The 25,693-nt window shown below is 33.8% G+C and overlaps 1 protein-coding gene across 1 annotated transcript in view; it reads left to right on the top strand.

Annotated features, from left to right (window-relative positions):
- The first annotated feature begins 3,259 nt into the window (after positions 1 to 3,259).
- The window catches only part of KCNJ6 (potassium inwardly rectifying channel subfamily J member 6), an 80,713-nt gene continuing 58,279 nt past the window's right edge, over positions 3,260 to 25,693 (top strand). Inside the window, exon 1 of the mRNA XM_044666907.1 lies at positions 3,260 to 4,172. Coding sequence (XP_044522842.1) covers positions 3,275 to 4,172 — 898 coding nt within the window. The 5' untranslated portion in view covers positions 3,260 to 3,274. The remainder of the gene's footprint in view (positions 4,173 to 25,693) is intronic.

Genomic DNA, 25,693 nt, shown 5'->3' with positions numbered 1-25,693 from the left:
CTTCAATTTCTCTTGACATTTGCCCCAGCCAGAAACTCCCTCTACCTTATACTCAATATTATCTCAATCCTTGGCTATAATTCATCATTTTTACCATTCATTAGAGCTCCTAACAGACTTCTCTAATTTATGAAATCTGTCTGGTGTCCTATAATACATGCTGAGCCAAAAGAAAATAAAAGCAGTTTCAACAGTAGGTACTGAATTTTTAAAGATTTCATAAGTACTATTGTAGTACCTCATTGTGGCATAGGGAAGAGCCGCCCCCCCTCAGATCTCAAAGGCCATCCCAGAATAGCATAAAGTCTGGCAATCTAGAAAGATCTTGAATACAGTCCCTTCAATGGATGTTTATGTTTCAAGAATCATCCTAAGGTTGAAGCAACTCATCAAAAGGATGAAGTGGTAGAAAAATGCTGGGTTTATAGTCAAAGAACCTGAGTTCAATCTTGACCCCGTTATTTACTATCAATGTGGTCTTAAGAAAATCATTTAACCTCTCTGAATCTCAGTTTGGTCAAGTGCAAAATGAAGGGCATTGAGCTAGATGATCTCTAAATTCCCTTCCATTTCTGAATTTATGATATTATAACCAAAACTCTGGCTATTGTGTGATAATCTCTTTTTTTCATTATGCAAGGATAGTCTGCAAAAGTGTGGAAGAATTTTAAAATACATGTATTGATGATATGCTAACATCAGTAATATCACAGATCAAGTATTGAAGTATCTTTAAAGAATGAAATTACACCATAATCTGACACCAATAATTTACATGTTAGCTGCCATTTTAATTGTCCTTTTCTTATTGTCTCAGTCTATTGCCTAATTAATTTTCCCAAGCAAACAGTATTTATTGCACACCCACAGCATTCAGAGAAGTAACACAAAATAATGAGGTGACAGGATCTTTGTCCTCAAGGAGTTTATCATGTAACAGCATTTCCCTATAATTTTTTTCTTATTTAGATGTGCAACTTCAGATCCCTGATAATAAGCAGGATAGCTATGAACCCACAGAAGGAGGAATAATAGCTCTGTCTAATTCAAAATGAAATGCCCTCCATTAGATTTTATTTCTCTTCATGGAGGCCTAATTACTGGTTCTAGTACTGGCCTAACATGGCATCCAACGCCATCTAGTTGTGGTGCAAGCACCAGTCAATGAGCATTTATTAAATTTTACAATGTACCATCACAGTGCTAAGATACAAATAGAAAGAAAAACAGTCCTAGCCCTCAAGAAACTTACATCCTAATGGGAAAAATAACACACAAAAGGAAGCTGAAAGAAGGAAGCACAACAGAGGAAGTTCTTGGTTCAGTTTGGAGAGGAATGAGACATGACTGGCATGGATGCCCTCCTTAAATGCAGGTTCTGGGAGGAACCATTCAATCAAAGAGAGAGGCTGAAGGGGTGAAAGGTATTTCCAATGTGTGAATTATATGTTTGCAATAAGGCTTCAGGATGAAGATCTGGGACATGGTAGAAGAGGTCCAGAATATGGAGCACCAATAAAATGTGACATGGAAAACTGCAATCAATGGATGCACTCCCATAAACTTTTTGAGGCAAAATCTTTTGAATTGCATTAAAGAGACTGTGGAGAGAAATTCTGAATCTCAGGACAAAAGGCCCAATGGAAGAAAAATAGACTACCACAAAGGCATTACTGGAAAGGCTATCAGGAAAAAAGAACACCATCCTTTAGCTTCCAATTTTAGCTAACTAACAGAATGTTAAGCTCAATAAGGGGCACAAACATCATGAATCTTCAAAATTTCAACACTTTAGGACCTATCACTGATCTCTTCACCCATTACAATCTGCCAACTTGATGATCTTTGACACTTTATGGGCTTTTGTATGAGTAGCTCTAAACCTAGTAGACCTGAGTTCAAATCTAGTCTTAGTCACTAACTGTGTGATGCTAGGCAAGTCACATAATTTTTACTTGCCCCGATTTCTACATCTGTGAAAAAAAAATTTCTTCATCTGGAAAACAACACCTATCTACTAGGGTTGTTTTGAAAACAAAATGAAATAATATTTTAAAAGCTCTTTGAAAACCTTAAAAATTATATTTCATTATTATTACTTACCACATATGTATATTTGTATATATGTACATATACATATGTAGATATATATATGGATGTATATATAGATATGTAGTTAGATGTGTTGAGAGGTCCTATAATTCTAAGATTACATAATTCTACAAAATAGGAAAATTCACATTATCCCTTTATAAATTAGAGGGAGGAGAGAGGAGGAAAAGATTAATTCAATTATCTAGAAGTCAGATTTTTCAATATGGCAGTTTTTGAAAACATCTGGAGCTTTCTATTTATTCTGTTGACATAAAAATAGCTCTTGGGATTTGATTTTTTAAATATATAAACCTTCAGAGAGTTAATCCTCATGATAAGGTATCCCCACCTCATCCATACAAACATACACACCTAGAATGTAAGGAGGGGATAAATAATTCTTAGAGATTTCATTACACATTAACAAGGCACCATAGTACTCTAAGGTAAAATTAGAGGAAAGCGATAGCAAGCTGATCCCATATATCAGTTAACATTGCCTTATAGGGTCACAAAGCTGATTCCTTTCTAAATTCCCTTCTCTTCTCATCTCCCAGGATATCATAGACTCATAAGGAATGCTAATGTCAATTTATCTGTCATGAGAAATATTAAAGAGGGGGAAAAAGGCATTTAACAATTTAACAGAAGTTAAATCTTGGCAAAGAAACCAAATAAAAGAGCTGGCATGACAGAGAATATTTCTTTCCTAAAATGGTGAGTTTGGTATTAGATTACCTATTAAAACAGAAACTTTTGTGTCTACCAAGACCAGGAATAATCTAGCTCTATAAGCACCTTGGTGATTAAGAGAGAGTTTGCAATACTCTTCTTCAGAAAAAGAAAGTTATTAATGTTGTTGAATACAATGGGAATCCATTCTGCTATCTGGGCTAAAATTTTGGCTCCTATTTATAAGGAAAGATGGTTTTGCAATGTCTAGATGATAAATCTATCGCCATGAAAGGTAAAAAAGTTGTGTTTGTGTAAGCCAGAGAGGCATCACAAAAACAACCCAGCTAGATAGGAAGAAGTCACATAAAGGATTGTACTACATCAGTAACTATGTAAATAGCATTTGAGGTCACTGCAAAATTTATTCAATATCCAAAACCAACCAACTAGCAGTTTTTTCTTTTCTTCTCTCCAAATCCCAGCTAATGTCCTGGAGGGAGATTCAATGGAACAGGATGTAGAAAGCCCAGTAACCATTCACCAACCAAAATTGCCCAAGCAAGCCAGAGATGATCTCCCAAAACACATCAGCAGAGACCGAGCTAAAAGAAAAATCCAGAGGTACGTGAGGAAAGATGGAAAGTGCAATGTTCACCACGGCAATGTGAGGGAGACCTACCGTTACCTGACTGATATCTTCACAACTTTAGTTGATCTGAAATGGAGGTTCAACCTGTTGATCTTTGTTATGGTTTACACAGTGACATGGCTCTTCTTCGGCATGATCTGGTGGCTTATAGCTTATATCCGAGGAGATATGGACCATATAGAGGACCCCACATGGACTCCATGTGTCACTAACCTCAATGGGTTTGTCTCAGCTTTTTTATTCTCAATAGAGACAGAAACCACCATTGGTTATGGCTACCGAGTCATCACAGACAAGTGTCCTGAAGGAATTATCCTCCTTTTAGTCCAGTCTGTGTTAGGTTCTATAGTCAATGCATTCATGGTAGGCTGCATGTTTGTAAAAATATCACAGCCTAAGAAGAGGGCAGAGACCCTGGTATTTTCTACTCATGCAGTAATCTCCATGCGGGATGGGAAGCTATGCCTGATGTTCCGGGTGGGGGACCTTAGGAATTCCCACATCGTTGAGGCCTCAATTAGAGCCAAGTTGATCAAATCTAAACAGACCACAGAAGGAGAGTTCATACCACTGAACCAGACAGATATCAATGTGGGGTATTACACAGGGGATGATCGTCTGTTTCTCGTGTCACCGTTGATCATTAGCCATGAAATTAATCAACAGAGTCCTTTTTGGGAGATCTCCAAAGCCCAGCTGCCCAAAGAGGAACTAGAAATTGTTGTGATCCTAGAAGGAATGGTGGAGGCAACAGGTAAGAAGGTTCTTTATATTCTTGGGCCTTTGTGATATCTGTGTTCATTCTTTAAGATGGGCAAACACAATTAGTTGCTAAGAAAATTCACAGTTTAAGTACAAACTGGGCATAGAAACTCTAGCATAGTTGCTTTTTTTTAAACCTTTACAATTCTTTTCTTAAAAAAATCCTGGGATCTAAAGGTTAAAATCAAATATTGCTGTAAAAGAAACAGCACTAATGTGTTTTGAAGTTGATATTATTTCATCATCTCCTCTTACAAAAAAAATGGCTTTGTCATTTTGAAAATAATAAGAAAATTCTGCTCTGACCTTATCTGGAAACTATTTCTGGTTCATTTGTTATTAACCTAGGAAGCTTTTAAAGGAAGACAAATAGACTGCTTTGCCAAATTCAATCTTGAATTTTCTTTGGAAGATATTTATAATACCTTTAATATGTCATATGCTATCTCCATTTACTCAAAGAAAATGAAAAAATAATTCTAATCTACTATCTACACAGTAAATTCAAGAAACATAATTAAATAGGAATACTTATAAGAAACTGAATATTGACTAACTATATAAATAAGAAACAAAAATTACAAAATTGTGACAATAATATTATTTATTTTTTATTGATTAGAACCTTATTTTAAGTAAGCTTTCATTAAAGCTATAGGAGCATAAACAAGCAAAAATTCTGTATAATAATTATATTTCTACATATAACATACTTTCTAATTGGGTTAAGTCTTCAACCTTGTTTATAGTTCTATTGATATCTGTTTTAAGACAGCTCTCATTAAAGCTGCAAATATATGAGTAAGCAAAAAAGTATTTGAATTCGATAATTATGAATTCTGTACATCTTATGCTTTCCAACAGGGAATATTTATTTATCAATATTTATCCATATTGGCACCCATAATAAAAGCAGACAGTCTTTACCAGACCAACACTATTGTTCTTCACAAAAGGAATATAGTATCTCTTTGGGGACTCAACTGACCTACTCTCTCTAGCATGGGAAGATTAGGTCCCCAGAGGAGTTGGCTGCTCCTTCAAAGTTCTAAGGGATAAACATGCAGGTGGTTCTCTTTCTAAAAGTAGCTCATGAGTTCTTTTGGGGAATTAAGGTCCTAAGATCCTCTTAGAGAGCAATTCCTCCCACCTTGATCATCCTGGAAATCAAGATGTCATGAGGCAAGGCTAGAAGGAAAAGATTTCATTAGTACAAACTAATTGTTGCCAGCTAGATAATAAAAGCCAAGGAGATGCAGTCATGTAACAAAAGGATTGGATTAAAGAAAGGAAAGCTATGCATCTCTAAGGTGGATTTAAGAACAAGCCCAGGAAAAAAATCTTGAAGGAAGAACCATTAGGGAGGGGCCAGAGGAAGAAGAGAATTCTGTGAAGAATTCCAACTACCACACTACTGCTCTCTGAACCTTGGATGGGAAAGGGTGGTGGGTGGGTGGTTGATCTTGTGAGAAACTGGTACTTCTGAACCCCAAAATTGGAGCTTTCTGGAGATAACAACTGCTACATTCCTCTACCAACTTCATTCATCAACTAAGAAGAGATTTGATATAGCAGTACACCATTTTGGGCCAAAAAGCCCAGACTCCCAGGGTGGGAGTGGGCTCTTGGGACTTTCCTCAACCAGCTTGATCCATTTACCCTGTAATTCCCCCTATTTACTTATTAGGTTAATGGATAAGAGTTATTGGGGGGGGGGGGTTGAAATAGTTACTGAGTTAAAAGCTCCAGAAGAGATCCAGTACTGTTCACCCCAGAAAGTGGTTCACATTTTGATAGAGCAGCCAAACCCTTACCCTCTGTCCTGATTCCCCATATCTCCTTTCCCTTGGACCCTAAGTTTATTTTATCTTCACATAAAATCCTATTCAGTAATATTAGTCATAGTGATTAGAGATTGGAATAGTGATCTTGAGGGGGAAGGTGTCATCTGGTGGCTGAAGGGAGGACCAAAACACTCTGCTCCATCTCAAGGGCAAAACCATTTTGAGAAAGGTATGGGGGAGGTTTGAGGTATTGAGGTTTTGAGAAAGGTATGGGGGAGGTTAGCGGCTCTGAACACTAGACAAAGTCCATTGTGGTCTCAAACAATCCCCAACAACCTCCTCCATTAACTCCACTACAGCATTTCCATTTTGGGGAGCCCCCACTTAAATTACACCTTCAAAAGTCTTCCCAGTGGGGAGTGAAAAACTTTGGCCCATGAATTCTATTTATGTGGGGGTGAACATAGTTCACCCCCAAATAACATCATCACCCCCCCTTTTATAGTCACAGAAAGAATTTTACACAGGGGCCAGGTGGGTGGCTCAGTGGATTGAGAGCCAGGCCTAGAGACAGGAGATCCTAGGTTCAAAGCTGGCCTCAGACACTTCCCAGCTATGTGACTCTAGACAAGTCACTTGACCCCCATTGCCTAACCCTAACAATTCTTCTGTCTTGGAGCCAATACACAGTAAAGATTTTTTAAAAAAGAAGAATTTTACACAGTCTTGGGGTAAAATTGCTGGAGGCAAAAGGAGTCTATCCAGAGAGGCTGCTCTGCCACTTTCCTTACTTGGGAGGTTGAATAATAAGGGCAGAATGTCAGGTAATTTAGGGAATAATGTCTTAATCTTGGGGTACTCAGGAATTACCAAAGATCAGGTTTGTTCAAATAGGGGTGCTTTCTCTATAGTTAATCCTATTAGAATATCCAGGTAGGGGCCTCCTTCAAGATAAAAATAATGGACTTATCCTGTTATTGAATAAAATACACTGAGAGTATGTCTCTTTTTACACAATAATGTAACACTATTTCTTTAATCTCTAAGGTTACTTTTTTCCCTAAGAAGATGCCCCACCACCCCCTCCAAAAAAAAAAAAACCTAACAGAACACAGGTTTTATGCATTTCTTCCACAGTCCTCACAGGAATGCTTTACCTTAACAATTAGCCAATAAACCCAGTTCTTTAGTAAAGGCATTTATTCAAATGACATAGAAAGAACAGGACAGTAATTCCAAAATATTTCCCCCAATGTTAGAGGCGCACTCTCCTAAAAATAGACCTATTGTGAAGGAAGGGAGAAAGAAATATAAAAGTAAAGTATAATGTTAGTGAGGCATGCTTATGGCCAAGGCAACTCAAAAGTCAGGGCTTTTATTTCCTTTCCTTCTCAAGGGTTCTCATTACCATTATTTTTCTTCAAAGCATGTTGTAAATAAAGTAAAAGTTACTCTAATCCTTAGCTAGGCTCTTCTCTGGGCACAGAATCTCCATAGGAGTACTCAGCTTGCCTTGCTCTTCCCTCAGTGTGGTATCTTTGAAGAAGGGATCAGTCCACTGCTTGGCTGAGTGAAACAGGTTATTTAGTGGCTGTGCTGGCTCTCTTCCAGGCTCTGCTGCTGCTGGACTTGGTAGGGACACACACTGCCTATGTAGTGACTGCTGGTTGGAGAGTTGCTCTGCTGCTTGGACCAAACAAGCAAATTGGGCAGATTTTTTTTTAATTTAATTTTTTTTAAACCCTTATCTTCAGTCTTGGAGTCAGTACTGTGTATTGGTTCCAAGGCAGAAGAGTGGTTAGGGCTAGGCAATGGGGATTAAGTGACTAGCCCAGGGTCACACAGCTGGGAAGTGTCTGAGGTCAGATTTGAACCTAGGACCTCCCATCTCTAGGCCTGGCTCTCAATCCACTGAGTTATTACCCAGCTGCCCCCTAAATTGAGCAGATTTTGAGTGTGAGCATGTCCTTTCCAACTAGAGGTTCTTGTATCTGCAAAGACTCCAGGTCTTAATTTAGTACTTATCCTAACTTTTGACTCCTTCATAACATCAATTTTCAGTTTATTTTCCACCTCCAGGCAAGAGATTAAAAAAAATCTCTCTCCTATTAAACAACTCTTTTCTGCTAACTCACTAAGCCATTGAACCTTGCTATGTTGGAAATCTTATAGATATGTGACTTGACACAACTGTATGAATGTGGCTTATGCCCTGAAGGCAAGTCCTTTGTCTACTTGCTATGCATTCAAGACTCCAAACCATTTTTTAAAAATACCCTTACCTTCCATTTTAGAATCAATATTGAGTACTGGTTGCAAGTCAGAAGAGTGGTAAAGGCTAGATAATGGAGTTGAGTGACTTGCCTAGGATCACACTATTTGAATCCAGGATATCCTGTCTTTAGATCTGGCTCTCAATCCACTGAGCCACCCAGCTGTCTCCTCTCCCAACCATTTTTAAATTGTCAGAAGTCTATTTGCCATCAGAAGGCTTTCCCTTTTATATTTCTATGTCTCTGTTGTAGCCCATACAGACCATTACATTTTGCTTATTTCTCTGGGATATCTTTTCCTGCATAAGTATAAACAGAACTCTTTAATTTTTAATTGTTCTTCCCTGTTCTAAACATTAGTTTTAGCTTTTAAAGAAAATTTCTCCCTTATTGGTTGTAAGCTTTGAAAAACAGAATGCATTATACAAAAATAGCATCTATGGAAAAAATTGAACATAATACAGGGAGGAAAAGATGACATGTGACTGAGTGTTGCATGGAATGGAAGGACAAAGGGAATAGATCTAGAGTCCTTGGACCTTAGGTGTGTTAAAGCCCAACTCTTTCATTTTGTATTAGATGAAACTTATGCCAAAAGATTAACCTGAAGTTACATGGGCACTAAGTAGCAGAATGGACACTGAACTCAGTTCCTATGGATTCAAGTTTTAAATTCTTTCCATTGTGCCATAATTTTTCACAGGTTGGTTGTGAGGAAAGAATTTTGTAAATCTTAAAAACAACGTATGTCAGGTATATGGTGCTTGGAATCAGACTCATCTTCATGAGTTTAAATCTGACTTCAGAAACTTCCTAGCTGTGTGACCCATGCAAGTCATTTAACCCTGTTTGCCTCATCTGTAAAATGAGCAGAAGAAGGAAATGGCAAACCCCTCCAATGTCTTTGCCAAAAAAAATGCCAATCCAAATGGGGTCACAAAGAGTACTGAAACATTTTCTTTTGTTTTTTTTTAAACTCTTACCTTCTGTCTTAGAATCAATGCTGTGTTTTAATTCCAAAGCAGAGGAGACTTGTCCAGGATTACACAACTAGGAAGTGTCTGAAGATATGGACCTTCTGAATCTTTTCATGGATTCCCAGTCTATGGACCCTGTAGCTCTTGTGGGGGCAGGGTAAGATATCAAATAGTATAGAAAGGACACGAGGTAATTTTCTTGAAGGTACTTCACCTCTTTGGGCCTTAGTTTCCTTATCTGCAAAGTGAGGTTAGACAAGATGATTTCTAAGCTCCCTTCTTTTTCTAACAATCCATAATTGAAGAACTATTTCTAGCAATGGTTTTTGCATTCAATTTATATATCTAGCAGGGGTTTAAATGATTTGATTCCCAGAAAACAAACATATACAATACTATTAAACATAATTGATTGTAAAAATGGAAAATTGTCCATGGAAAATTATGAAACAATTATAAGTAGACTCATAAATTACCTGAGATTAGTGTATCTTGCTTCCTTGAGTCTGCTTTTTATAAGGGTTTTTTCCCAAGAATTATCTATTGCTTACATTGAATCCAAATTACAAAGAATATCAAAATTTCTTCTTTAAGTAGGCATGATTTCCTAAGCATGAATCTTCCTTCCTCCAGAATAGATCATTGCTTACCCATTTTTAAAAAGACGGTTTCAAAGAGTTTCATGAACTGCTTGGGCTAAAAAAATTAATTTCTCAAGGGTCTAAACTCAGTTTAGCTAATCTTTAGGCAACAGAAACATTGTCTAAACAAAAAAGCTTCCTGTTTATTAGGACTTACCAGAACTAGGCATTGGTAAAAAAAATTTTAATGGAGTTCTAACATCTATTAATATAATTTTATAACCTCAAACCCAATATATTACTAAAAATATGTAAGATGAAGAAAATGGTTCATCATCCTCATTTGTCATTTATTAAGTACTATCAATCATAAGCCAAAAACTCAAGAACTGAGTCAAGGAACTACAATTAAGAAACTTAATCGGGGATGTATGGGGATGAAGGAGAAAAGAGTATTCTTATAGGGCAGGGTCCAGCATGGAGAATGAGGCACCAGAAAACAGGATATTTATTATATTAGCCAGAGCTCCATAAGGAAATTGGTACCATGCAGGATATAGGGAACAATAATGGGAACAGCAAATGGGAAATTCTCTCCATGTATGTCACAGATAACAGAAAGTTCTCAATTGCTCTTGGCAGCTTTGATCTGGGGATACTGAGAGTTCAGGAGTTTAGAGAAACCACAGAAAGGCTGGGATTGAAAGTGTTGAGGGATTGCACAGAGATGTCTTTGGGTTTAGGAACTGCTGTTCAAAACACAGTAGGAAGGTTAATTGTATTTTCTATGTGCCATCTAAGCTAAACTTGGAGATGGATGAATGTTGAGGATATAAAGGAAGGCAAAAACAATCCCTGCCCTCAAGGAGAGAAAACATGCGAACTACTCTATATATAATCTCAGAGGACAGGAATGGGATTTTTAGAGGATGAAGGAGACTTCCAGAAATGTCTCCTAAAGAGAGAATTTGGGGTTCAGTTTTAAAGAAAGTCAAGGAAGCCAGGAGATAGAAATGAGGAAGAAGAGCCCCAGGCAGGGGGCATTGATAGTTAAAAGACAGTTAGGAGTCAGGTGATGGAGTACCATGTGTGAGAAAGAGCAAGCAGGTGGATGTTGCTGGATCAGAAGTACATAGAGAAGAGTAATGTGTAAGAATAGAAAGAATGGAGGGCTTTGAATCCTGGAAGTAGCAGGCAGCCTGATTCTATTGAGTAGAGAGAAGGTTGGAGGGAAAGATAATGAGTTCTTTTAAAAATTTCTACAGGTCATCTAGTTTAAGATGTCCAAAAGGTTGTTGGTGACGCAATATCTCTACATCAGGAAAGAAGTTAGGAAAAGTGAATTTGAAAATCATATGCATAGGGACAGTAATTGAAATCACGGGAACTGATGAGATCACCAAGCAACATATTGCAAAGAGAGAAGAGGAAAAGGCCAAAGGCAGATGCTTGGAAAAACCCATCTGCATAAATATCTAGCAAAGCAAAAAGGAGTGGTCAAACAAGTGGACTAATGTCATGAAAAGTTAGAAAGAAGAGAGAATATCCAAGAGAAGAGGATAATTGACAATGTCAAATGCTGGTTGAGAAGGATAAAGATCAAGAAAAGGCCAATAATAGATGAGCAGTTAAGAAAGTGTTGGTAATTTTGAAAAGAGCAGTGTCAATTGTATAATAAGGTCAGAAGCTAGACTACAGAGACTTTAGAAGAGAATTTGAGGTAGCAGAGGCACCAATTATAGTGTCCTAAAGAAAGATAGCCACAAGAGGGTAAAGAGATTTAGAGATAGAGAATGGGAATGGTCAGGAAAAAAAATGGGGATTTTTGAGGATGGAGTTTATTTAAATGTGTTTATTGGCAGCAGGGAAGTAGCCAATAGATAGGAAGGAATTGGAAAAGGTGGTGATTAGAGAATTCTTCAGGGTAGGTCACTCAAAAGGAAATCACTAAAACAGGAAAGCACAGGAATCTTTAACATACTGATGAACATTTGAAGAAACTTCCTATTTAGCAATAGTTACTTTAGTTCCCCCTAGTGGTAATTACTAAAGCTCAGATCAAATCAAATCTATTTTAGACACATCAGCATTCCCATATATCAAAAAAATTAAGTATGTTTTCTTTTTCCTTTTAAGTATATAATAAATTCAACATGTAACTTTCAAAACTATCGTGCTTCTGTGTTGTTCGATTCTTATATGTATTTTTTAATGCTTCAAAGACCTTTGTTTCTTCTTATTTTCATGTTTTGTCAACCCTTTTGCTCTTCTTCTCTTTCCCAAACTCTCTCAGCCCAAGGAGGAAAAAATAAGAAAAACAAAATCTTTTTAACAAACATAACTCAGCAAAGCAAATTCCTGTGTGGACCATGTCTGAATTATGTCTCATTCCTTGCCCTTATTTCATCATCTCTCTCAAGAAGTATTTAGTATGCTTAATTTATCAGTCCTCTGGAATCACGTTTAGTCATTGTATTAAATACAGTTCTTAAGCCCTTTTAAAAATGTTAACTTTTTTCTCTATTATTTTCCTTTTTTATTTCCTTCACCCATTGAAAAAGATGAAAAATAACAAATTCCTTTCCCAAATGTGTATCTCATTCTACACGTTGAATCTGCCTTTTTACCAAGAGGATTATAGCGTGTTACATGACTGATATCTTTTAGAATTGTAGTTAATTCCCAGCTGTGTGGCCCTGGGCAAGTCACTTGACCCCCATTGCCCACCCTTACCACTCTTCCACCTATGAGCCAATGCACAGAAGTTAAGGGTTTAAAACAAACAAAAAAAAACAGAATTGTAGTTAATTACTATTGATAATAGTTCTTAAGTTTTTCAAAATTGTTTTTCTTTACAATGTTTTGTTATTATATAACTTATTTTCTTTGTTCTACTAATGTTATCTGTTAGTTCATGCAAGTCTACCTAGATTTCTCTGACCTTGTCCCTTTATTTCTTTTAGTGCAATTCCCTTATATTCATATATCTCAGCCTGACTCAATCATTCCATAATTGATAGTCACATTCTTAGTTTTAACTTCCATCTTTTACCAAAAAGCTACTATATACACTTATACATGTATACACTATTTAGTAATTTTGGGAGTGCATATCCAAATTGCTTTCCAGAAATAGTTAGACCAATTCAAAGTTTTCCTTCAGTCACAAACAGTGAAAAATAAATGGTGTTTTCCTTTATTGTGATCTTTGCCAATCAAATGAGTCTGAGGGGGACCTCAAAATTGTATTTCTCTAATTATTAGAGGTTTGGAGCATTTTTCATGTGGCTATTATTAGATTGGATTTCTTCCTTTGAATGTTGGTTTATATACTTCAAACATTTATGAATTTGAGACTGATTGTAGTACTTGTGTATTTGAATCAGTTCCTTAGACATTTTCAAGCTCTCCTTAGAAATAGAAAAGAATGTCAAATATTGCTACCATTGTCATTTACAAACTCATTTGTAGACTCTGGAAATCTTCACTGACCCCACCTTCATGCACATACACACTCTCCAGTTACCAATATTGGTTTGAAATCACTAATAGCATAAGTAGAGTGTAATAGAGGGAATTAAATAAATATGTAATAAGTAAATCTTTTATAAATAGGAATTTTTCTTAGGGTGCAACTTGTCTGACTAAAGACATCACAGCTGACATTCTTAGAAATGAGTCATTCCAAAGAGGTCATCAATTCAAGTATATTCTTCTGGGAAGTATAAAATCAAATATTTGACCAAATATGATCAAATAAATAGTATTTATGAAGTTCTTATGCCTGTTTTATAGTAGGTACTATGTAAATGCCTATTATCTTCCCTTCACTACTTTTCCACCTCTCAGTTATATTCTCAAACCTTTTATGTGAATTACTAGATGTGGAAAAATTGGATCATTCTCCAAAAAAAAGTTACTTCAGTTTTAGAGAAAAAGGTAAGTACACAGAATTCACAGGGGGTAATGACTTTAAATTATCGGATTCTTCGTTGGCAGTTTTCACTGTCATTCATTGCTTTTGCGTATGCCCAAAAAACCTCTGTGTTAGACAAAGCAACATTAATGGGGTTTTTAGTTCCATAAGAGTAGAACTGGGCTCAGAAAACAAAAAGTGAAACTGATGTATCTGGTTATTCTATCATAGCAACGTTATTACAGATTGTTGTTCCAAGGAGCTACATTATTCAGAGTACACCTGTAGATTCAGCAATATTTTATACAGATGTTTTCAGAGGCTTTAACAAGAAAAACAGATGTGTCATCAAAGAAAAGGTAGCATTTTGGACTTGGCCCTCAATATGTTTCACAGAGCATTCAAATGTTCTATTAAGCACTATAGTACTGGAAAATCATAGGTGATCTAAACAGTTCTTCAAACCCATTCTGCCTTACATGGATACATATAGAGAAAGTGAGGAAAGTATATCACTTATGGCATTCATTTCTCAATAGAACTACAATTTAGCAACTGGGAGACCAAAACTTCAATGGTATGAACCCTGGTCCAGTTGTTTAAGATTACCAATTCTAGTAATTGGTGGAACTATGCACTAATCACAGAGATGGATCTGAATAAATGAATGAATACTTCTAAATATTTTTAAAATGTCTATGAATCAATAAAAAATAATTGTGGAAAGAACAAGAACTTCTAGAACTGGCTTGATCACTGGGTTGTGTGGTCATTTGATACTCTTTTGATACATAAAACTTTATACAGTTTCTTTTGCAAAATCATAAGATCATACATTTAGAACTACAAGAGACCTCAGAGATCATCAAAGTAGTATATGCATTTTGCAGTTATTTGGAATGGGATTTCCCTTTCTATTTTTGCTTCTTGGATTCTGTTGTTATTATGTAGAAATAGCTATTTCCAAGGGTTTATTTAATAGCTTACAACTAAGGTGAAGCTATTAATTATCTCAGTATTTGAAATCACTGTAGTCTATTTGGCAGGATTCTGTTCAAAAATTTTGAGTCAATATAATGATATTGATCTATGCTTTTTCCTCCTGTGTTTTATTTTTCCTTGGTTTACAATTTTATTATGATATTTGTCTCATAAAAGGATTTTGGTAGAGTGCTTTCTTTCATATTTTTTGAAAATAATTTATGAAGTATGAGTATTAGTTGTTCTTTAAAATTTTGATAGAATTCACCTATGATAGTTCCATTACAGATAACTCAATTTACTTTTCTATGACTGTTTTATTTAAGATCTCTCTCTGGTCTTATAATAGTTTGAGTATTTTGTATTTCTAATGGCATTCTTCTGTTTCTTTGGTGTTCTCATATATATAAATCTACGTGATAAATATTTTATTGCACATAACATGTTTTAGCATGCAACTGCACATGTTTAGATTATTATTTTATTTCTTCTGATTTTATTGTGATTTCACATTGATGAACTACTATTTTATTGGTTTTTTGCCTTCTTTATTTTAATCAGATTCGTCAAAGGCTTTTATTTATGTGGTTTTTGTTTCCAAATCATTCTTTTCTTCTCTGATATTTAAGATATCCCTTCTTGTACATGCATATTTTATCAATACTCTCTTTTTCTTTTTTTTTAGTTCATGTTTTAAATAATGTGATTGTTCTCCTGAAAACTACTTCAATTACATCCTAGAAATTTTGGTATATTGCTTCATTATTGTCATTTTCTTTGACATAATTATTGTTTATTTGACTTGTTCTTTGCCTCACTCATTATTTAATTCTACCTCTGTATTTGTCTTTTATTTGTGATCTCGAAACCAAAGACTATTTTTATTGTATTGTCTGTAAAGAATATATTTACTAATTCTGTCTTTTTAATGTGTTTTCAATATTTCTGTGTCCTACACACAGTCAATTTTTTAAAGGCTCCACATTGTTCTGAGACATAGGTATATTCTTTTGCCTTCTTATTTAAAAGATAACATTTAGTTCTAGTTTTTCCAGAATTGTGTTCAATTCCACATCATCCTTTCTTTTGAAAGAATACCTAGATCACCTCTGGAAAAAACCTATGGTTACCAATCCCAAAGATATATAGTGGTTAAATGTAACAATTCAGAAACTACAGCTCTACAAACAATCTGGAGGAAGACCTTCAAATACAAAGGAATGGAAATTAAAATAACACAAGACTATGCTACACCCCCACAGAAAATGGAGGAGGAATGGATTAATGTATTCAGAAAAGCAGCAGAGCTCAGGATGCAGCCAAGGATGACCCACTCTGCAAATATGAGTTTAATCATAAATGAAAAAAGATGGCTTTTCAATAACAAAAGGAGAGTTTTGAAATACTTTTGGAAAGAAAACCAGAATCAAGCAAATTCTTTATTTCTTAAATACCCTAGAAATGGAATTGCAGGAAGGTTGAATGAAAGGAATAGCCATAAGCAGCAATATTGTGACACCAGAGAGACTATGATCTACTGTAAAATATTATTCATAAAAGTCTGCATATCACCTCAGATATTGACCAGCTTTCCTCCTATGTATGTATATTTTGTTTTCATGAAGATTCTGTAAAGATGGGAAAAGTAGGCATGAGGGTTAATTGTTAACAATATTTTGGCTGTCTTTTTAAATAACAATGATTACACATTTTTCCAAGAGTTTAGGCCAATATCTATAATGTATATCAACCAAAAATTGTAAATAAAGAATTGGCAAAAAGCTAGAGCACCATATCAAAAAGATTATACATTATAACAAAGTTGTATTTATACCAGGAATGCAGGGGTCTTTCAATGTTATCAAAGTTATCAAAGTTATATAACTGAATATATTAATAACAAAAGCAATGTAGATTATTTTGTCAGTAGATGCAGAAAAATCTTTGATAAAATATACCACCCATTTATGTCTTTTTTTAAATTCCAGAAAGGAAAAATGAATGGACCCTTGCTTGACATAATAAAGTAGTATTTTTCCAAAGTGAAGAGTTAAGTAATGAAAACAAATTAGAGGTCTTTCCTATTAGAACTTTTGATCAGAAGTAAAGCAAAGGGGGGCAGCTGGGCAGCTCAGTGGATTGAGAGCCAGGCCTACAGACAGGAGATCCTAGGTTCAAATCTAGCCTCAGATACTTCCCAGCCATGTGACCCTGGGCAAGTCACTTGACCCCCATTGCCTAGCCTTTACCACTCTTCTGCCTTGGAGCCAATACACAGTATTGACTCCAAGATGGAAAGGTAAGGGTTTAAAAAAAAAGAAGTAAAGCAAAGATGTCCATTGTAACCACTACTAGCTAATAAAATGCCAGAAATTCTAGCCATAGTAATTTTGCAATAAAAATTGAGTGGATAACCCTAGGCAAAGGAAAAACAAAATTAACCATTTTTATAGATATGAGAGTCAACTTAGAAAACCCTAGAGCATCAACTAAAAGTTAATTCAAACAATAAATTTGGCAAATATAGTATATAACACTTCTATATGTTACTAAGAAAACCCTGCAAGAAGATACAGAAGGTGACATTCTATTTAAAATAATGTGAGAATAGGTAAGTACTTGGGATTCTTCCTACCAAAATATGTATACAGGAGCCATGCAAATATCAGGTGAAAGACATAATGCTCATTGTAGAGTGTTGATTAAAAAAATAATAATAAGCTATAAAAACAAATTAATAGTTTATAAACCTATAGGAAAAGTCATTGTTGGCATATTGAAGTTTAAAGCATTTCTTTTTCAATGACAAACACAAAACATTCTTTACACAAATAATTGGAGAAATATTAAATGTCCATGACCAAGCCAGGCTAATATAGCAACAATGAAAATCCACCTAAATCAATTTGTGTATTCAGTGCCATACCAATCAAATTGCCAAAGGATTATATTATAGAGCTAAAATAATAATAATGAAGTTTATCTAAAGAATAAAAAGGGCAAGAATCTCATGGGGAAAATAAAAAGTATAGGGGACTAACAGTACCATCTATCAAACTATACTTTAAAATAGTAATCATCAAATCAAAAAAGGATGGATAGGACACAAAAGATAAAATGGACAAATTTTGACTATATAAATTAAGCAGTATTTATAGAAACAAAACCTATGCAGCTAACATTAAAGAGAATATAGTTAACTAGAGGTAAAAAAATCTCTGCAGCAAATTTCTCCTAATAAAGTGTCTCTTTTCCAAGTTATAGAAGAAAATAATTCAAATGTATAAAAATAAGTTATCCCCCAAGGCATTAAATTATCAAATGATATGAACAAGCAATTTTCAAAGGAAAAAATACAAACTAACAATATCCATATGAAACAAACTTCCAAATCACTAATAATTTTTAGTGCAAATTAAAGCAAGTCTTGGGTTGTATCTCAAACTTATCAGAGTGGAAGTAGTGACGAAAAAAGGAAAATGACTAATGTTGGCTACAGAACAGCCACTTTAATGCACTAATGGTACTACTCTACACTGGTCTTATTATTCTGGAAAGCAATCTGAAATTTGGACAGAGTGCTAGGTCTAGAGATGGGGAATCCTAGGTTCAAATATGATCTCAAGCATATGACTCAGGGAAGTCATTAACCCCCTATTGCTACTCTTATGCCTTGAAACTAATACTCGGTATCAATTCTAAGACAGAAGGTAAAGATTTTTAAAAAAAAGAAAAAGAAAAAGAAACTATGTCCCCAAAGACACTGAACTATAAATATACCCTTTGATACCACTATGAGGTCTATACCCTAAAGAGATCAAAAAAAGAGTTTAAAAGGACCCATAAGTACCTCATTTTTAATAGCAGCTCTTTCTACGGAATCTAAGGCAGTGCCCTTCAGTTGAGAATCACTAACTTTTTGAAAGTGAAGACATGGCATAGAACTGTAATGGATTACTATTGCTCCATAAGATGTGAAAAAAAGGATAGTTTCAGAAAGACTTGCATGATATGATGCATCATAAAGTTAGCAGAATGATGAGAATGAGAAATACCATAGCAACAATGTTTGAAAAAATGAATAATTTGAAAAACTTAGAAACTGATCAAAGCTTTGTCCAATTATGGATTAATGAAGAAGAATTCTATCCTTCTTCTGGTGGAGGGTGAAAAGATAATTAACCAATTAATGAGATACACAATTTTGGGCATGGTCAGTGAGGAAATGGGTTTTTTTTAATGTACATTTATTGGGGGTGGTTAGGGAGGAGGTTCCTTTTTCTTTTCTCTCTGTGAGAGAGGGAAGGAGTTGAGAGGTAGAGAAAATTGAAAACAATATTTAATTTAATTTTGAAAATGGCTTGGTGGGGGTAGAAATAAGTTGGAATATGAAGCTGAAGCATGGTGTAAAGTCTGAAACTAGCTAACAATAAGGAGCTATTATACTCACTAATAAAGAGGGCTGAACTCCAAGATGAGATTTCAAAAGATTCTAAAAATGAGTGGACTAACTTCCCCAAATCTCCTAGTCATTCATTAATTTAACAGATATTTGTTAAATGCCAAATCACAAATCAAGAGACAGAAGTGTTCTGAAAGTCAATCTAGTCCATTGTATAGTTGAAAAAAAAAACTTATTGTGTGCTAGACATTTTGCTAAGTGGTAGGGATAAAAAGATAGAAATGCAACTACACTTAAAGAAATTATATTCAATAGGAAAAAAACAATATAAGCTAAATATATATATATATATCACTTAAATAGAATAGGCTTTGTTTAGGAAGTCACTCTTGAATAAATAGAATTCTAAGAAGTGGATATCATTTTTTTTCTAAGATTCATTTATAAGAATGGACAAAAGCATGGAAGATAAGAGAGAGCAGTCTAAGAGGAAACATAGATTTGGAAAGGGGATAAACAGAAAAAAAAATGTGAACCACAAAAGGTAGACCATAAAGAGGAATTTTTTTTAAAAGTATAAAAACCAATGACATTGTTCTCAGCTAAATGAAAAAAGTCAAAGAACAGAGGAGTAGGAACAGGCTTTCCAAATACAGATTGCTGATGTCGATCCCATTAATTTCACTACATCTTTTTTCATTGTAACAAGAGAAATGAAGAAAGTAAAAAATTATAATGGCAAATGATGAAGTGGAAAACATAATTAACACTCATAATCATGAAATGGAATAAACGTATCCCTAAAATATAGGAGGGTGCTAGAATGGATTAGAAGGCAAAATGTAATAATGTGCTATTTGTAATATTGCATAGTTTACATAAAATTGGGAAAGAAGACATCTTAGACCAAACTTCTATGAACAAATAAGATTACTGATGCATAAAACTGGGAGAGATAAAACAGAGAAAGAAAATGTGACTGACCACCATCTTTAATGAATATCAGTAGAAAAATACTGAAGAAAATATTAACAAAGAGGACATAGATTTTAACTTATATATTTGTTAAGGTTGGATTTATACCAAGAATGCAGAGCTGTTTAAACATTAAAAAAACTATTAACATAATGGATGATATTAATAAAAACAACAAAAGTTCTGTAACTATATTAATAGATGCAAGAAATGGTTTTGATGGCATGCAATACCCACTCATATGTTTTTTAAAATACTAAAAGCTATAGAATTAAATAGACCTTTTCTTAAAGAACCTTTTCTTAATATAATAGGCAACAAGAAACTTAGGACAACTAGAAAGTAGTTTGGCAGAACTAAGTATAAACCAATATCTTACACCATTCACCAAGATAAAATCAAAAAAGATACATGGTCTAGACAGAAAATGAGATATAAGTAAATTAGAAGAACAGGGAACATATTACCTATCATATTTCTAGATAAGAAATCAGTTTACTAGTCAACAAGAGATGCAGAGCATTGTGAAAAGTAAAATGTATAATTTTGAGTACATTAAATTTCAAAGCTTTTGTACAAATAACACAAATATTGCCAAGATTAGAAAGAAAGCAGAAAATTGGGGGGAAATTTTATAGACAGTTTCTTAGTCAAAGGTCTCATATCTAAAATATAGAGATGATTTTGTCAAATTTATAAGAATAAAAGACATCTCCCAATTGATAAATGGGCAAAAGATATAAACAGATCATTTTTAGATGAAGAAATCAAGGCCATATATAAGTATATGAAAAAATGCTCTAACTCACTACTGATTAGAGAAATGCAAACCAAACAGTTCTGAGATATCATCTCATACCCATCAGATTGGCTTAAATGACAAAAGGACAAAATGATGAGTATTGGAGTGGATATGGAAAAATGGGGACATTAATGAGCTGTTGGTCGATCTGTGAATTTATCCAACCATTGTAGAGAGCAATTTGGTATTACATTCAGAGAGTAATAAAACTTGTGTATACCCTTAGATTGAGCAATACCATTGCCAGTTCTGTTTCCAAAGGAGATCTGGGGAAAAGGCAAAGAACAACTTATATGATCCAAAATATTTATAGTATTTCTCTTTGTGGTGGCAAAGAACTTGAAATTGAAGGGATGCCCATCTATTGGGAAATGTCTAAAAAAATGTGATGTATGATTGGGTTGGAATACTGCTATGCCATAAGAAACAATGAGCAAGCTAATTTTTTAAAAACTTGGAAAGAACTACATGAGATTATGAGCAATGAAATGAGTAGAACCAAGAGAACATACATAGCTACAGAATAAATACCAGAAAAATAAAGTGTGAACATTACCTTCAGAGATTGAATTAAAAGGTGGAAACATGAAAGAAATTAATTTGTATGAACATGCCTATCTCCCAGACAATATCTTCTGTGATGAGAGGAGGGTGGGGAAGGGCTGGAACACTTGGTAAATTCTAATAATTGTTTTAACAGCTAAAAAATGATGATTTGGAACTTTACTCCTAACATCACTAAATTGTGCATATCTATTGATTCAAGAATAATAATTCAAAGCATACACCCCCAAAACAACAAAGACAGAAAGGATCTACATGTACAAAATTATATGTGGCAATACTTTTTCTTTTAATAAATAACTGAAAAAAGTGAGTAGCCATCAATTTGGCTGAATAATGTATATGAATACAATATTATTAGTAGCATTATTCAGTGAAATAGATGGATATGGAGAAATTTGGAAAGGCTTTATAAACTAATGCATAGATGGTACAGTGGATAGAATCAGGAAGACTCTTCATCGTGATTTCAAGTCTGGCTTCAGATACTTACTAGCTGTCTGACCCTGCACTTTACCTTGTTTGCCTCAGGTCTTCATCTGTAAAATGAGCTAGAGAAAGAAATGACAAACCGCTCCAGTACCATTGCCAAAAAAAAAAAAAATCTAAATGGCATCACAACAAGTTGGACATAATTGAACAATAAAATAGTATAATAAGCCAAACTAGGAAAATAGTTTAAATTATAACCATTGTGGCATAAAGAAAAAGAACTTTGAAAGACTATAAGAACTCTTATCAATCTAATAAGTAATTATGACTTCAAAAGCTTGTTTTTGCATCTTGATGATAATATATTAATAACAATGATAATAATAGCTAATATTCATATTTATATAGAAATTTTAAATTTGCAAAATAAAAATAAATATTAGTTCACTTATTTTCACAACAAGTCTGGGAAGTGCTATTATTATCCCCATTTTTCAGATGAAGAAACTGAGAGAAGTCAAATGAATTTCTCAAGATCACACAGCTATAAAGTATCTGAGTCAGGATTTAAATTCATCTTCCTGACTACAAGTCCAACACAACCATCTAGTAAGAAGTGATGCCCAAGAGGTGAAGAATGAGGTATGCATTGACATTCATAGCCAATGTATTGATCTGTTTTCTTTGACAATATTTACTAGTTGCAATAGTTAAAATTCTGTTTTTTTTTAAACTCTTACCTTCTGCCTTAGAACTAATATTGGTTCTAAGGCAAAAGAATGATAAGGCTAGACAATGGGTGTTAAGCGCCTTGCCAAAGTCTTATAGCTAGGAAGTGTCATGTCAGATTTAAACCTAGGACCTCCCATCTCCAGAACTGACTCAGTTCTATAGTTTTATTCCAAAGTCTTGTCATTTCTTCCTCTACATCATTTCTGGTACCCATGTCCTTCTCTCCACTTAAACAACCACTGCCCTAATTCAAATCCTTATCACTTCTCAATTGAATTATTGCAAATAGTCTTCTAATTGGTCTCTCTGGTTTATCTCTATGATATGCATCACACAGCTGATTTTCTCAAAGTACAAATCTGACCATGTCTCTCCCCTATAATATAAAACATTTTTTAAACACTTTAAGGTTTACAAAGAGTTTTACATATTTGAACTTTACATCTTTCTGATCTTCACAACCACTTTGAGATAAATGCTATTATTATGTTCATTATATAGAAGAGGAAATTGAGGTTAGGATATTAAATGATTTTCCATTCAGACAGCTAGTAAGATTATGGGACAAAATTCAGACTCCAAATTGTTTTATCTCATACATCACTTAACTGCCCCTATTTCTATTATCTCTAGTTTATTGTTGTTGAGTCTTTTCAATCATATCTGATTATATAAGTGTAACCCCATACAACTATAAAAATACAATCTCTAGTAACATTTCCTAGTGCAAGACTGGTATTCCATTCCTCCAGGCTATTATTAGAGAAATTTTTCTCAAATTTGAATCATAATCATATTCATATATATCATAATTATACTTCCAAGGTCAGAAATATTATGAATTTCAAAAATACTACAGTTTTAAATACCTACAGTCTTTTAAATCTGCCTCATCAGATCATAAGTGTAATGTCTCATAGTTTCACTAACAAAGATGAAAAATTTTGCCAATACTATAAGGTAGTATAAAATTAAATTCTAAAATGCATGATACAAAACATAAGGACCAAAGAATCCACAGTGGAAAAAACAATAATACATGAAGAAATTGTGAGATTTCAAGAAAACAGTGATCCTGAATGAGTCCTTGAAGAATGAAAAGTATTTATATAGACAAATCAGAAAACTTTCTTCAAGAATGAAGAACAATATGAATGTATGCTGAAATGAGCATGATATATTAGTGGAATATTGAAGAGTCCTATGTGACTAGAAAAGGAGTGATGAGGAATAATAGAAAGCACTTAACTAGTTAAGGTACAGCCATTTTTGGAGGGTATAGAAAGTCAGAGAAAATGTTTTTGAAATATTTAAAACAGAAAGATACACAGAGTTGTGTGGGCCACAAAAATCTAACCTTTAATAAAAGAAAACTGAGGCAGAGCTCTGAGTACTTCTCAATTGATTACCTAAGATCTTCCTCAAAAACAAGGATCTCTCTTCTTGTAGATGAATTACTTTTATAGTCCTTGAGAGATTACTAAAAATAGAATGTGGTGCTACAGTTCATGATTGGTCATCTTTAGAAGCATAGGAAATCTTTTGATTTGTTAAAGGAGATATCTATCAACCACCTGTCTTATCAGCAATATTCTGGAGCTTTCTCCAAATAGTAAGAACATTTATGACAAGAGAACCAGGAAACTGGTTTTTTTAAAGCATGGTTCTTATAGGATTAGGGGTAGGGTAGTGCTAACGCAACAAACCTTCAATACAAGTTAATAGAAGTTCTTATTATAAACATAACTAATAAAGTATCAATATATGCCACACAGCAAATAATCATTTATGTAATAATCATCAATGTATGGTGGGTTAATTAATTGTTATTTACATAATTCATTCTAATACTATTACTACAATCAAAATACTATCTTACTTAATCACTAATAAAATCACTGATATCCACTAAATCACAGTGAACTGAGTAAAATATGATTATATTTAGTAGAGGTATCAAAATTATTTTCATAGTTAAAATAAGGGGTTGAAGCAGAATCTATTATGCTTCATCTAAGGTTAAAAAATAGATGGGCAGGGGTATCAATCATCAACTCAGAGAAAGAAAAAGCAAAAAAAAAATAAGTAAAAGAGATAATCAGAGAAACTATATTCTGCTAAAAGATACCATAAACAATGAAACAATGTTGTTATTAAACATATATGGACCAAATGACTTTAGTATCCAAATTCTTAAAGAATTAAAAGAATTACCAGATATAGATAATAAAATTATATTACTGGAAGACCTAAACTTTCCTCTCTCAGAACTAAATAAATCTAATTAGAAAAATAAATTTGAAAAAAGGCTAAGGAGTTGAATAGAATTTTAATAGAATTAGATAAGGAAAAACATCTGGAGAATATCAAATAAGTATTAAAAGTAGTATATTTTTTCAACTGTACATGTCATCTTGACAAAAATTGACAATATATTATGGCATAAAAACCTCTCAAAGAAATGCAGAAAAGCAGAAACAGTAAATACATCCTTTTTGAACCAAAATATAATATAATTATATTTTTAAAAGGACCCTGAAAGCATAGATTAAACATTAATTGGAAAGTAAATAATCTCACTCTAAAAAAACAGTGGGTCAAATAATAATAAATAATCAAATCAGTAAAGATAATGACAACAATGAGACAACATTCCAAAATTTGTGAGATGCAACTAACACAGTACTGAGGTGAAAATTTGCATCTGTAAATAGTTATACCAAAGAGAGACTGAGACAGAGACAGAGTACATCAGTGAGCTGGATATTCAATTTTTTAAAACTAGAAAAATGAATAAATTTAAATCTCCAACTAAATAACAGAAGAGAAATTCTGAAAATCAAAGGTGAGATAATAAAATTGAAAGTAAAAAAAATTAAACTAATAAATGAGGAATTGGTTTTATTTACAAAACAACAACAATAATAAAACAGATTTACCATTAGTTAATTTTATTTTTTAAAGAAGAAAACCAAATTACCATTATCAAAAATGAAAAGACTGAATGTACAACCAATGGAGACGAAAGCAAAGCAATTATTAGAGACTTTTGCTACATAATGTCAATCAACCAATTGTCTAAGTGAAATGGATG

Source organism: Gracilinanus agilis, chromosome 3 (assembly GCF_016433145.1).
Source record: "Gracilinanus agilis isolate LMUSP501 chromosome 3, AgileGrace, whole genome shotgun sequence".
Lineage (NCBI taxonomy): Eukaryota > Metazoa > Chordata > Mammalia > Didelphimorphia > Didelphidae > Gracilinanus > Gracilinanus agilis.
Note: the sequence above shows the minus strand (reverse complement) of the source record. Positions and strands in the feature narration are given on the sequence as shown.